Source organism: Anabas testudineus, chromosome 9, assembly GCF_900324465.2.
Source record: "Anabas testudineus chromosome 9, fAnaTes1.2, whole genome shotgun sequence".
NCBI classification, from domain to species: Eukaryota; Metazoa; Chordata; class Actinopteri; order Anabantiformes; family Anabantidae; genus Anabas; species Anabas testudineus.
The window spans coordinates 16,806,875-16,822,139 of NC_046618.1; the positions used below are offsets into that span (position 1 = coordinate 16,806,875).

The 15,265-nt window shown below is 39.8% G+C and overlaps 1 protein-coding gene across 3 annotated transcripts in view; it reads right to left on the bottom strand.

Moving 5' to 3' along the window:
• The window catches only part of LOC113150635 (dmX-like protein 1), a 48,836-nt gene extending 46,457 nt beyond the window's left edge, over positions 1 to 2,379 (bottom strand). For 2 of the 3 annotated variants that reach the window (XM_026343225.1, XM_026343223.1), the window contains exons 1-2: positions 2,270 to 2,379; positions 277 to 502 (exon numbers count right to left, since the gene is read on the bottom strand). In XM_026343225.1, coding sequence (XP_026199010.1) covers positions 277 to 363 — 87 coding nt within the window. In that variant the 5' untranslated portion in view covers positions 364 to 502; positions 2,270 to 2,379. The other variant, XM_026343224.1, reaches the window with a different exon arrangement.
• Between the last annotated feature and the right edge of the window lie 12,886 nt (positions 2,380 to 15,265).

Consider the following 15,265-nt stretch of genomic DNA (forward strand, 5'->3'; position numbering starts at 1 on the left):
GATGCTTAAAGATTGTTCACATCAATATCTTATCCAGTTGCTAATGGCTAGGTAAACAGGACCATCACTTCAACTTAATTCTTGGTCTACATAGCAACACTGTCATTCCTTAAGTCTTCTTGGTGTCAGTTCTTTTTAGATAGTGTACAAAATCATAAACAAGTAAATTAAGAAAAATCTCTTGAGCTTTACCACAGATCAATTTGGCAACCCCCTAAGAATCACAACTCCTAAATGGCTGGGAGGGGAATATTTTCACAGCTTGAAATATCTTACCGTGAATGGCACATTGTTGAAACTCCCCACAGAGAAACAATTGTCCCCAGGGTTGACAGCCCCTGTGAGGACTTGATGGAGATTCATGACTCTTGTTTATAGTCCTTTTGTGTTCCTTTCTCACAACACCCTCCCACTCCAGGTGAGATTCATGGGAAACCATAGGAAGGATATGTTCATCTTTGTCTGCAGTGTGCAATTTCACTTCAGTCTCTGTTCCAACATGCTGTTAGGAAGAGATGGAGGGAGAGACAAAATATGTAAACAGAATGTGTTGGTTCTATAAACATCAGGTCTAGAGGACATTACTCGATGTTTACTTCACACTAATTTAACAGTAAGAACTTCATTTGGTGCAACTGTCTCTGTTGCACTAATATTTGCTAATTTAATAACTCATTTAACTAGTTAGATTAGGTGTAGAACTAAAACTACATGATGGGAGCTTGGTTTACAAAATATACCAATGATATTGTGATGCATTAAAATGAATCCCTGAGCTCTGCCCCTTCATCACAAAACAACATGTAATTTTGTGCATCGGCTGTTTTACAGGTTATCAGAGTTCTTTCACTGCAAACGAAATGCAGTCAGTTTGATTACTAACAAACTAGTTAGCATGAGTAGGAACTGGAATGACCACCAAGATGGACAGAAGCTACATGGGTAAATATGGGGGAGGGCTGTCAGGGAGTCAATGAAATGGGACCTTGGTCAAGCAAGGTGATGTAGCTGATGCATCTGGTGGCAAGAAATAAGAAATTATTGTCATGAATGCGAAGTTGTTCATAGCTGACACTGTATATCTAAGTGTTTAAATCAATTCAGTTTAAACTGAACATTTCAAATGTTTTACAATTTCTACAGAGGTGTAGTGGCAGAGCTATGTTACAGTTATTGAACACAGATCAGATGACACGAAGTAATAGTTAGTGAAAGAAATAGGCTAAAACACTTGTGAAACTAAAATGCCCCTCCTGTGTGCTGGCAGTAAAAGCCTGTTCAATAGAAACCATCATAAAAAGCTGAGAGCAGGTGTCAGTAAAGCCAAGTGGGTCACCTCAGTGCGGGGTTATACCTTACTACAGCACAGCAAGCCCGGGTAATACACTTTGTTTGGTGTCAACTTGTCTTTTAAATTTTGCTGCAGATACGGGAAGAGGCAATTGAGGAATCCAACACGTACAGAGGAGATCGACCCTTATGAAATGTTTGACAGTCTTACTGATACACAGCTAACTTTCTGTTATATTAGCTGCTAGCAAGACTTTGGCTCAGCGTGGAGGCTGTCATTTAAACAAAATATCTGTATATTGTAAAACATTTAAATGTTAAAGCTTGGCTTACATCACAACACTGACATTACTGTCCGATTATTAGTTGTTTTTGTTTTTTTGTGGAAAATTTTTGTGAAACTAACTTAACGTACATGTTTCCTATGACTCCTCACGTGATAACGTATCACACGCCAGCACATTAAAATATAAAAATATTTACTCACTGTGGTTGTGTCACCCGTTCACATAAAACTAATAATTACTTATATGACTCAAGGACTTTAATTAGGCACCTTATACGTTAGCTACCGGTTTCCAGTTCCTCGAATCATGACGCTAACTTAGCTGTCAAGTTTAGCTAGCCATTTGCAGTTTATGAAATAAACACCATAGCACGACCAGTGTTAGATAAACTAATTAGCTAACTTGCGTGACTTACCTTGTGCTGCTACTTTACTGCTTTACTTGCCCTCCTGTGCTGCAGATATTACCCCTCACAGCTGCTCTCTTGGTGAATGTAGCTCTCTAACGTTAACTGCTAAATGTTACAGATGCGGTCTCTTCACTTAGCTAGCGTTAGCATGTGCTAGCTTCTGTAGCTCTCCTTCAGCAAGCTGCTGCAAAGCTAGCTGTAGATCAGATGTGGCTCATATTTAGAGCCCGACAGCCTCTCTGCTTGAAAAGACGAGTAATTATCTATTTCTTAAAATACCAACCTTACGCAGGAGCCAGCCTCTCCCCTAGGTTTGCAGATACAACGCTTTAGAGGAAGCTTTTCCTTATGTTGAAGATGTGTCATGATAGTGACTGTTTCGCTGCGGTGCATTCTGGTCCTTGTAGTTCGGTTTTCTCAGCTGGGCGAGGGGGTGTTTCTTGCATCAAGTCGCAATACGATGCATTACGAGCTCTCCTTTATAAATCCATGATCACACCTGCTCACATTAAAGAAAACACAGTAAAGTAACATAATATTTCCAGTGGAGATTAACGTGTTTAGGTCCTTCACCGACACGTCTACAGGCAAATACAGCAGAGCGATCATTACAAGAATACGTCATTACAGCTCCATCTATAATAAATATAATAAATATACTCTAACTAGGTTAATCCCACCAAAGTTTGCAACTTCTTTTTCTAGGACCCAGGCCTAAAAGTGCAGACAGAACAAAACGACATGATATTATTTCATTATGACTGGAAGATTAATTCAATAAAATACATTAGTAGCCTAGAGATAGGAGAGAAGTAAAAATGCACTAATAAGTCAAACGACTCTGAAACAGTGCCCAGAGATGTCTTAATTGTTTTTCATTATGTAAAATGCTAATGTGTAAAGTAAATATTGCCAAAGTTGTCAGCAGAAATGTAGCAGAGTGGCATACAAAATAGCATAAATGGATAAAACAGTCAAGTGGAGTATGCTACCTCCAAATTATACTTTTATATTATAGATTTGGCTTGTTACAGTCTCAACCCTTTTCTGTATTATTACTTTCATCTTTTGTAGCTTCCATAGTTTTGTAGTAAACATCTACCCTAGGTGTGGCTGTGCTGAACCTTGTTTACACTGTGTGAATGAAGTCATTGCTCAAGTGACCTGTCTTGCTCAAATAAAGGTTTTAAATGTCAAAATATAGAGAAATGTTGTTTCTGCACCAAAGAATGGTGTAAATAGCAATTTACTACGGCATGTTTGCAATGATCATTAACCCCATGCACGAGTGTCAAGATGAGCCACCAGCATCTGTGAAGTAAGCAAACCCAGATCCGTGGAGACTAACACAAGAAGGCACTGAAGACAACACTACCATAACTGCAGTCATGCTGGGTCTAATTATTAGCCTGATTTTTTAATAATGTGCTTTGAATAAAATTTCTGCTTCTTGTTGTGATTATAATCAAGTATTTATGTTCTGTGTCTCTGATTTAAACTCTAGACACAAAAGTCTTCTTTTACAAATATTTCACATTACAACTAATTTGTTCAAAAGTAATATGATGAATGGTTGTTGTGAAAGTCTTTCACAATGGTTGTTATGAAGCAGGTTTATGTCTTGCAAAGAGAAGATTCCTTCATTTCCATGTGGAATTCAATTAACTCATTACAAACACAGTTTTCACTAACATATTGCTAAATTTCCACTGCAATGGATAAAAAAACTGTTTAATAGTGGATGTTAGGCTCCTGGTGGCTTCAAAGTCAATTAAAGCATGTTGAGATAAACAGGAAAGGCATGCTCTATAAATAATTAAATCAGCTGACAAGTCAGTGACATTGGGGAAGGTTGGAGACATTTATTGTCATGGCAGTAGGAGGGTGGTGATGATGAAACAGTTGACTTCCCATGAGGAAATAGGTCATAGCATAATTAAAGATGTTCATAATATAACTGTGCTAAATATTACATTGCTTTTCACTTCTGGCACTCACATATGTGGACACTGTCTCACTGGCAGCTACATTTATTTCTACCAGATGTAAAAATGGCATATTCTTACAAACCAGATTGTGCAAACACATGCACATCTACACACATGTATCATTCATCAGGATATAACAGTGTCACCCCATCTTGTTTTACCATTTCAGTTTTCCACCAGTGGGTTTGACTTTAAGCATTCACAAAGGAAATAAAAGAGAATTTGTTCACAGGCTATCTTTATTCCACAGTGTATGAAGGATACTGCTTTTCAGTGTGATTTTAAATTCTCTGACTTTTTGTAAGTATACCTAGTTCTTTGCCAGCCAAAGTTTCTTTTTAGTTCAGACACGTAAAAATACTCTGTTCTTCTGTTTGAAACTGAAGAACCATTGCAAAGTTTAGTTTAAGTTATGTGCAAAAAAATCCTTCTGTGCCTTAAAATGGTCTAAATGACAATAACCACAGGAATCAAATAACTAAAAGCATGAAAAGGTTTTACATTTATAGTCAGGATCATGGACTCTTTACCTAAGCTGTTAGAAGAGAGAACTAGAAGAGTTAGAAGAGGAGCTAAAATATCTCTCTGCGTATCTAAAATATATTTGGCAGCTCTGAAAACCTATAACATTGTTAATGTTGAAATACTTGCTGTTTAATTCAATGGTTGTTATCTATTTATCTATCTATCTATCTGTGTGTGTAGAAAGATAAATAGATAGAAGAAGTTGCACACATCAAAAAAATCCTGTGCAGACCCCCTGTGCTACAGAACACAGAACACAGTGCTGTAGTTTCATATACTATGGCCAGTTGGTGATATAGTCCATAGCCCAGGAGACCATGCTTTGGTCCACCTCTGCTTGCTCTATTTTATCCCTCAACAGTTACGGCTGTGCATTATTGCTGGCACTGGAGTCCAAGAATATAATCCTCATAGTGCTGCCTGTTCTTTCAAGGTGAGAGAGGGATCTGTGCAGGTAGATGACAGTGTCATTCACAATGCATGATTGGTAGGCAAACTGCAAAGGGTCTTCATCACATGGGTTGTTAGGGCCACCACTCTGTACTCCAGCCATTTGGACCTGCTGTTTTCCGTGCCTGGATTCTCTGCAGCTCCTTTCTCACCTGGACCACTGAAATCAACAGGTGGGCATGAGAAGACGTGGTTGACCTGAGAGGGGTTTGGGGCAGATGGGAATGCTGGAGGTGAGTGGGTGAACTGAGGATTGGAGTCAGTGTCACATTTGTTAAAAAACATATTCAGTACCTCCCCCAGCTAGACACTATTCACAGCTCCCAATTCAATTCCCTCAAGAACTGTTTTATTTAAGAATAATATTTATTTTTAGCTTTTGACTTTTGTGGCTAACTGTCTGAATACAATTTATAGTATTCAGCACATTATATCTCATGCTTTATTCTGTGTACTGGAGATCTGTTTAATATTCCCTTTTATTTTCTATTGCTCACATGCAACATTTCTTGTGCCTCTGCTGCTACTTTACTTTGTGCAATCAATAACATTGATATTTTATCTCTTTAAAATGAAGAATTGGCAAAAGCAATCAGCAAATAACTTCCTGCTTATTAGCTTATCGATTTGTGGAGTGCATATTAATTATATTTTAACTTTGTCTGTAGAAAAAACGAATTTAAAGAACACAATAACAAAGAACAGCATTTTGCATATTTTGCATAGTAAATTTGAGACACAAGAGGGCAGTATTGAAACATACAAAGATCTATGGTAGAGGCTGTCCTAACCATCCATGCCTTGCAATTTAACCTCACTGTCTAAACTCACACTTGCTGCATTATCCTATTGTTACATATGAAATTAGCACCACATCGTAAATACAAAATACTGGTAAAAGCGTACAAACCGCTGGTCTGCTCAGTTTTAACAATCATGTAAAATTTCTTTTCAAATTACACCAACATAAATGTTGATCAAGTTTGAGTCACGCTCCAGATAACATGAACCGAGCCTCGCTTGCTTTGGAAGGTTGAATCAGTCCGTCCTAATGCATAATCCATGAGTTTTTATTTTTCCCTTGAAATGTGAGTTGCCTCTTTGAAGTGCTTTGTGGTATTATTATACTGTGGTTTGACGAGTAATAATGTTGATGTCTTGTATGAGCTGTAATTACTGGATCTGAAGGTAGGAGGGCCAAAGCCAAAATGGGCTTGAAGTTTTCAGTGTGGCCGTGCTTTGATGTTTCATGGGCAGGGGCAAGCCAGTTTTTCCACAGGAGAAAATACCCACAAGTTACTGAACTTTGACTTATAGACAGGAGCATGAGGGATTAACCATAATGAAGGGAAATAAAACAACCGTTCTTTTGGAGACACTAGCCATTTAGCATTTGGCTCCGGTGCAAAAAGATAAAGTCTCATCTCAGAGTAACTAATTGAAACACTTTCACTATCAACTTTCATTTTGGTGTATATGTGTAAAACTGCACTGAGAAGGATAATGGGCTTTGTTTGCACTTAGTAAACCAGACCAGCTGCACTGCACTGCACGATAATATTGTTTTTATTGGTGCCATCTCTGGCAGACTCTCTGTTTGTAATCCACTGGCTCTTCCTCCACTGTACTATCATTTCAACACTGTCCTTCATTTCTGCGTGATGCAGTGACCTGAGTGAAAGTGTCCTTGGCCGTGAATGTTGAGTCAACTGTAGGTGTGTGTGTGTGTTTTTGGCTGTCAGCACGTGTGACAGGGCCTGCGTACATCAGCGTACTCATCCATCTGTTCGTGTGTGCATGGGAACATGTGTGCGTCATTGCAGGAGGTGTCTATGAGTGTTTGTCCTGTGTGTTCGTGTTGCTCTTGAACAGAGTCTCATCCTGCAGAAGTGACTGTGAAAGTATGGGAACAGACATTAGCGTTGGAGGGAGAGAGGTTAACAGGCAGGCGGCAGGATATCCCATCACATTAGGAGTGCTCCTGCACCCACTTCCTTAAACTCTTCCCAGCAGCTGGATCCAGGAAAAGGTCGGCAGGGGTCAAGCAGGCTCCTCCCTCTGTTATTATCCCCCCATCACCTGCCGTCTTCTCTATGCTGACAACAGAACTTTCTCTTCTGTCTCTTCACCCTTTACTCTTGACACCAGCTTCAGCTCTTTATGGCCCTGACCCATTTTCCTTTTCTCCTTGTCTGACTCTGCCTTTATGATTTTCACATCTATTTTTCCTCTCCATCTGTTCCCCAGCTCTCTTCCCTTTCTCGGCTTTTCACTTGTATCTTTTTGCTCTTTTGTTTGCCTCCATCCAACTCTCAGTTTCCCTCATTTCATTTTCTCTCACAGAGACAGAGAACTCTGGGGTCCCTCTCTCTGAGATTTTTTTTTGTTGAGTCTGCAGCTGATCTCTAGATTGCAACAGTGATACTATAAACCGAGTGCTGCTTTCACAGACACACTAGAGATTGAACCAAATTTTTTTTCACAGGAGGATCTCTGGCGGGTTTTTAGCAAAAGAGGAGAGGTCTGGCTGTGTACTGTGAGCCTGAGAGCTCAGACTAATGTGTGTCAAAAATACAGCTAAAATCTGGGGCAAGTGGTAATGCAATATAGATGTTATGTCATCATGAATATTTGATGACACACAACAATGTACTGTAATAGAATAATGTATGGGTATTGACTAAACTGAGCAACAGAGGTGCTAATTTGATGTCTTTATGTTCAGTGTGGTGTGAATTTAAAGTGAAGTCTTTCAGCTTGTCTTGGCAAGCGGCGTCATCTCCTTTCACTTGGTTCACTTTTCAAATAGCACTTCAATATTTTAGCACAGCGGTTCAATATTTTAGCTAAAGCTCTATCTGGAACTACCCCACTCGACGCTGAAATGACTGATTTGCATCTTAATTTTCAGATTTGAAATTCATAAAGTTGTGTACATATATTCTTTATGCTGTAGAGCGTCCCTTGATTTAAGCACTAAGATGCTTAGTGGTTCACGAGCGTACAAGCTGTATTTTTCCTGTGTGTTTTGACTTTCTTTGAGCTCGGGTCTCTTTATCATCAAATGCTTTGGTATCATTCTTTCTCTGGCTGCCTCCTCCTGTCTGAGGAAACGTGGAGTGAACTTGCTTAATGAGGAGACAAGAATATTTTCACATGATTTAAAGAGAGATCACAAAGCAGACGTCCAGAACACACTCTCTCAAACAACACACACCTGATAACAAGTGGAGAGACACTGGAGACGACCAACAATTCTTTCTATATTCTGCCATGAAAAACTAAACCCCCATGTATATAACTCATGTCCAAATTCAGCAGTTCTGAAATAGATTCAGTTACAGACTTATTTTGACATTGACACGGACATGAACTCTACAATTCATTTTTATACTGCCTTCACTAAAATATAAATGTAACTATCGAGTCTAGAAACCAGTCCACTCCCACCTTAAAAATCAAATCACCTTTGGAGGCTTCAATGCTATACATCTTCTACAACATCGAATTAGCTGTTAGCAGTAAAATGTGCAATCTGGTATTTAGTGGAAATGACCAAATGTTGACTTATGGCTATTGAATATACCTGCAGTGTCTCTAGTTGGGTCATTATCTTCTGGCTATTATCTCTGTCTGATTTATGCCGCTTGTGCCGACCCTCACCCACAGTAACCTACATTCACTTTCATCTCACCCATCAATCATTTAGGAGTTCAAAGCCAAGGTCTGTCTGTGGAAGAATGCTGGGGGCTTGATCATAATGACATTAATCCTCCAAAGGTAGCATAAAAAATTGGCCAATATTATGTATCTAAATGCGGTTTCATTGTACCACTGTGGATAAAACAGAATACAAAACAATACATTAAGACATAATAAGCAGAAAGCAGATTGTTTTGACACTCATCTTCAGTAAGTAATATTGAGGGCACTAAGTTCAAATACTGTATTTATGTTCAAAGCCAAACTCCAATTTTAACCAATTCTTTCCCCTCTTACTATTACATGGACCCCCCCCCCCCCCCCCCCCAAAAAAAAACACAATTCAACAGAAGCAACACCAGAACAGAAAATATGAATGACTCCAACAACCACAGCAGAGCTGATTGCAGCTCAGCAGCGTTAGACAGACACACAGGCAAATGGGATGGAGAAGGAAAGACAGAGAAATATCCTGCACTGAAAAATGGATGAGCACTATGGGTGTGTAAGGGAGGCTGGATGATTTATTCAGCACTGACTATGTACATGTCACTAAACCTGCTGCAATGTCCACATCCAGCTGCCCAGGTGGAGTTAAAGCTGGAGATCAGGGATTTGAATCTGGATCAATTGTCCCGAGATGAAGATCAAAATAATAAAATGCAATGTCATGGGAACATCTGCTTCACTTTGTATGCTCCTGGTGTTCTACCAAGTGATACCGTGCTCTGCAGCATCAGTTCCTCATAAAATCAATTCCACTCAACACCTGATATGCATTTGTAGGCGCAACAAGGTACAATGTACTTCCATGGTGTGTACACAAATAACTTGCTTGCTCATGTAGACAGAACAAGGTGAGAAAGGTCGTGTATAAATGTGTGATATAACTTTTCAAATAGACACACCCTCAAAATGTGCCTTTCCTGATACATTTGGGACAAAATAAGTGTGAAGTCTCTTCGTCATGTTACATTTCTTACAAGTAAACCCAGTACAAGGAGAACTAGTATCTGCAGAAACTGTATCTTAACTGATATACAACACACTGATCATTGGATATAAACTGACATGTGGGCAGAAAACAGAGAAGCAGGGTGAAACTGAACTCAGGAGTTGCAGGGAGTGAGGACTTGTCTGACCTGTACTTTCCACAGTTTGTCCAGCATGAAGCTGTGACTGGCTGTGGTTGAGAGAACAACAGAAATAAGAATAAGAAATGAGAGCCAGGCCATCAAAAACCAGACCAAACAACAACAAGAAAACAATTAAACACATGAATTATCAGCACACAGAGCGATAGCACACATCCTCACACCCTGCAGCTTTAAACTACACAGCATTGGAGCGCTAACATATCCAAACAGGCACATGTACAAGAAAAATATGTGTATATGTGATGCTTTTATGTAGTGCATTGCAAAATAGATGTGCATGGAGCTATGTTGTTGTCTTCCAAAAGGTTTGGGGTACACAGGTTGTTAGCAAAACTGACAATTTACACCTCCCCCATTGTTCAAGTTTGTTTAGTGCATGAGTTTAAACAAAAAATACAGAAGACTATAAACTTAAGAAAGAAAATCAAAGCCAGATTTTGTTTTTTTTCATGGCAGCAAATAATGTAGAAACCAGGGCAAAGAGACAGGGGCGTATGACATGCAACAAACCACGGTCAGTAGGACCTGGGGCTGTTGCAGACATCTTAACCACCTCAACACCAAACGCATCAGTACTTAGGGTAAGTTTCCATTTCAATCTAATTGAAAGGGAAAACCTCTCTTAATCTTCTCATTCTGATCACAGAAATAAACAAATGAATAAATAAAGTCGACACTCTGGCTGCTTGGTTATGTGATGAACCAGTTTGTTTACCTGAACCCTCCACTTCATTTGAAACTGACATCCACAACCTTTTTCTCTCTCTTTCAGACCTCATCAACAGCATGACGTCCATTTGTGAGGTAGCTGGAGGGCGGGGGTGGCTACACAAGCACTGAGTCTGACGCACACACATACACACACACACACACACACACACACACACACACACACACACACACACACACACACACACACACACACACACACACACACACACAGAGTCCCATCTGAGTTTCTAAAGACTATGCTCTCTAACTGTCACTCCTAGTTACAGACCTATCATGCAGAAATGCTGACTTATTCATGGCTTTCATGCAAACCTGGATGCACAGAGGAAACTGAAGCTGGCTGGGGCGAGGCGCGGCCAGCTTCAGCTTGTGTGTGTGTGTGTGTGCATGGTCTGTACTTTGCTTACTGTACCCTACTCAGCCATGCTTTACATCATTTTGCAATTACAGGTCATACACACACCATACAGCACAATATATGCTAAGACATGTAGACACCCCGGGGCTTAAACTTAGAGCAATTTCCTAATGAGGCTTTTAATAGATGTTGCTACTGTTGACTTTATATTGATGACAGGACAGAAATATATTTTCTGCAGGGAGTAGGGGAGAATACATTTTACCACTGTTTTAAATCATCAGCATACAACCATCATCATTGCAGGAATATTAAGGGATAGTAGCTAAGAGCATAGCCTACAGATAACAACGTCTGTTGGTATAGAAACTCCTAGATAATCAAATGGAGCAGGATACTGTCAGGGGCCAATATGCAGCAATGATGTAAATCAATGGCAGCATGTTAACTATAATTTGTAATAATGAAGCATCATTAAAATTGAAGTTAAAACAGCTACAGTATAAGTTGTACATACCTGTAGAAAAGTTCCACAGCAACTAGTCTTCTCTGAATCCAAATCACTTACCAAAAACCTTTTGCAAACAGCAGCGCTGCTTAAATAGAGAGTACTCCTAGAGTAAAAAAAGAAAGTTAAACAATTATGTCAACTTGAATTTTCCTGGAGACCAATTAAAATGGTGTGAAAGAGCAATTTACCAGTTGGATGGTGCTAAAAATGTGAATGCTCTTCCTGTGACACTGGGATTCTTATTTCCTGTAATTCTCGCTGTTGTCTTCTAATTGTCATAATACGGAGCATCGGAAACTGTTTTCTGTGTGTATATACAGTATCATTAATGCATCTACAGATCAGTGTGTGTGAGGGATCTTCACCGCACGGAATTCATAACTAGGGCATGTGACTGTCACTTGCAGGGTTTTCTTATAATATGTTCCAGGTTCCTCTTACATCCGCAGGTATAGTAAAGTATACACATAGGTGTTGATATGTGCACACACACACATCCATGCATCTGTTAGTGACAGCTCCCTGCTTGACTGTCAGGCAACTAATGATCATTATTCAGCTGCTCAGGGGCAAATATTACATTATTCTGTCTTTTCTTTTTCTTTTTTGTTTCCTGTCTGAGATCCTGTCATCCAGGATCTATTGAATCTTCTCTTTTAAGTGTTTGACAGTTACCTCACAAAGAATGAATATCTGATGCACAGTAAACATACACTCACAAATGTCCATACCAAACACGCAAGCTGGCGTTAACAGTTTATTTTGCATGTATAACTAGTATAAATCTATAGTTTCATTATGATGGTACATTATAATGTAAATTCAAAAAACTAACAAACAGAAAACTAACTACTTCAATACTGAAAATATGAGTTTCTATAGTGGACTACAGAGCCAGATTAGCATCTGGACAGATCAACGAGCTATCCGCAGCTTTATCATCCACACCAGCGTCAAACTAATGCATATATGTTTTAGAATCTCTATATATATAATATATGTACATATTAGTCCAGTTTGAATATTGAATGAACCTCCGCTACAAAAACACTCAAGGGTTTCGAAGTGAAAAATGTACAGCGACAAAAGCTAAATAATTTCCCTCTATCAAGCCTAAGTGCCTCAAATACAGCTGGGACACCTGTGTGGACTGTTGAGCATAATTGCCCCACCGTGGTGAACACATTTTCCTGTTCTCTGTGCAGGCTGTACAGTTTTTTTCTGTATTTTACGGCCTCCATGTGTGATGATTTTTTTGTGTAAACATTTAGCAGTGCTTATAAATCACATGATCACATTTTTTTTTTAATTTATTTTACATTGTACCTCTGTTTTCTGCTTGTGGAAGTGCTGCAGACTCCTAACACAGCGTACTGAATCTGGACGGTGTTTCCGAAAAACAACCGTATCACTTTCAGGGCTGCAGCTGTTTACCAGTGTTCGACTAGATCCTTGTAATCCCCACTTTCCTGTCTGTTTTTAGCATTATCCACATGCGAACATCAATTACAAGACAACAGAAACGACAGAATGCAATGTTTGCGATGAATGCAAATGCAGCTGCTGTGCTCCCAGATGCCACGTTTGGAAAGGTTCGTCAATCAGCACTTAGTTACCAACATATTTAACATGTAACATGTACTTGTTTACTCTTTTTCCACTTTACACCCCTTTGGGAGAATAAAATTCTACACTGGCTATTAAAGTACCAAGAGGAGAGCTAGCAGACAGATTTAGTGATTGGCCTGCAACAGTACAGTGGCAGTTACCACTGTAAATGGGCTCAGTTCCTTTCTCAGCTGTCCGTATGATCCACAGGTGAACAGCAGCCATTAGGACTTCAGCAGCAGCAGCAGTGGCAGTTTTAACAAATGACGCTCCTTCAGTGGTCCAGTCGTAAACCACACAGGTCAGCAGGCTTCAAATAGACATCCTATCACCTACATCATTTTGTGTTCTGGAGGCACACTTTGTGTGACTCTGGCCGGCTGAGACCCCAAACCCGGACGAATGCACAAAAACACACTACAGGCTGTCGCTGTGGCTTATTACGTCGTGAATGAAAGCTGGTGATGTGTACGGCTCATTGAGTTTAAAATGGTGGATATTTACTGTTATTATGGACATTGCTTACAGTACAATTCTGATGTCAGCTGATATTTATGATGAGCTTAATTTGCACGATCTGAGTATATGTTCCACAAATGTGTGTTGTTCTCTCGCTGTGTGTGGGGTGCATGTGAGGGTAGATGTACCTTAATTTTATGGGACTTTACTCTTATATAATATAACCCATTTTACTTCACAGTTACTTTTCAGATACACGTTTTAAACACAAAACACTGTAAGCGGTTAAACCCACGTGAGATCTTAACAGTTTCATTAGACAGACCTTTCCTCTTTAACTACGATTATGAATGCAACTGTTTTTCCTTTAATAAAGGCTCTGATTACTTCTTCCACAGCTGGTGTGATGTGACAGTTTTAAGTGACAGGAGAAAGACAAAGAAGAGAGATGAAGTGTCAGAGGCTCAGGAAATTGATGCATGTTGTTGCAAAGTTTTTAATGCGACACACTGTTTAGACAAAGGTGAGTGCAACTTCTTTAGTGTCTTTTCAGGCCAGCAAAAGGGTGTGGATTAGCTGGAGGACACGAGTTGAAGCCAGTAAAATGAGCAGAAGACGTTTGTGACCCCGGGAAGGTAATATACTAGATTATGTTCCCGGGGTTGGAGAGGTGACAGGCTTCTGTAGTCTAGTCAGTAGAAGAAAAACGCTTGAACATGGAGCTGAGCTGAGTCCCTGAAGCATCTGTGGTGCGTGCCTGCTGTCTGTCCCAGTGCAGGATGTAGCAGTAGCTCTATTCCAACCCTCTCTCCTTCAGACACGGAGTCGTAAAGCGCCGGGGAAAAGATAAGCGAGATAACCTCTCACACAAGCATATTTCTAGAATAACTGGTGTGTATCTTGACATTATTGAGCTCGAATTATACCCTGCTCTCCTCCCACTCTTAGCAACACTTGCACTTCAAAGTGTGCGTGTGAGTGAGTGAGTGAGCATGTGAAATTGAGAGAAATTAAAGAACATAAAGATGGAGTCGGAGTGTGTGAAATACAGAATGGCTGCACCTTGTTTGTTGTGGTTATATTCTTGCTGAATTTTTACGACTTTTGATGTTAGATCAAAATGTTTTTTTTTTTTTAAGTTTCGTGTATGGTATCTATAATGACTCACCTGCGTGTGTCAACAACACACAGTAAAATTCAAACACATCTCTCACACAGAATTTTAATGATCTCGCACAAGCCTGCTGTTCATTATACTGTAAAATGAGCTGTATGATATATGATTGCGCTGCATGCAGTTAATTGCTAAGGAAGTGCTCGTATTTGCATATACCTCAACCACACTTTAACTGTAGCCTGTTCATAATAAGATATAGTTAAACTAACAGGATCCAAATCTGTTGCAGCTAATGACAAGCGAAACAACACAGTGATTATGTTCCCTCCCGCACGTGCACAACCCTGGATGGTGGTTCGGTCGCACGACGACAAATGAGTTTGGTTTTTTAATGCAAATGAAATGATAACACATGAGGAAATTGCTGGCAGGCATGAGCACACTGGTTTACATTATAGAACAACAGTATAGTGTTTGGCATCGGGCCTGTGGAGGCAGCACCGTTCTGAGCTGTTGCAGTAACAAGACAGCAATAGTGGCTGACAGGCCACTACTCAGGAGCACAATTACACACACAGTCCATACTGTACACTGACACGCACACACACACACACACACACACACACACACACACACACACACACATACTGTTGCTGCTTTCACAGGTGGCCT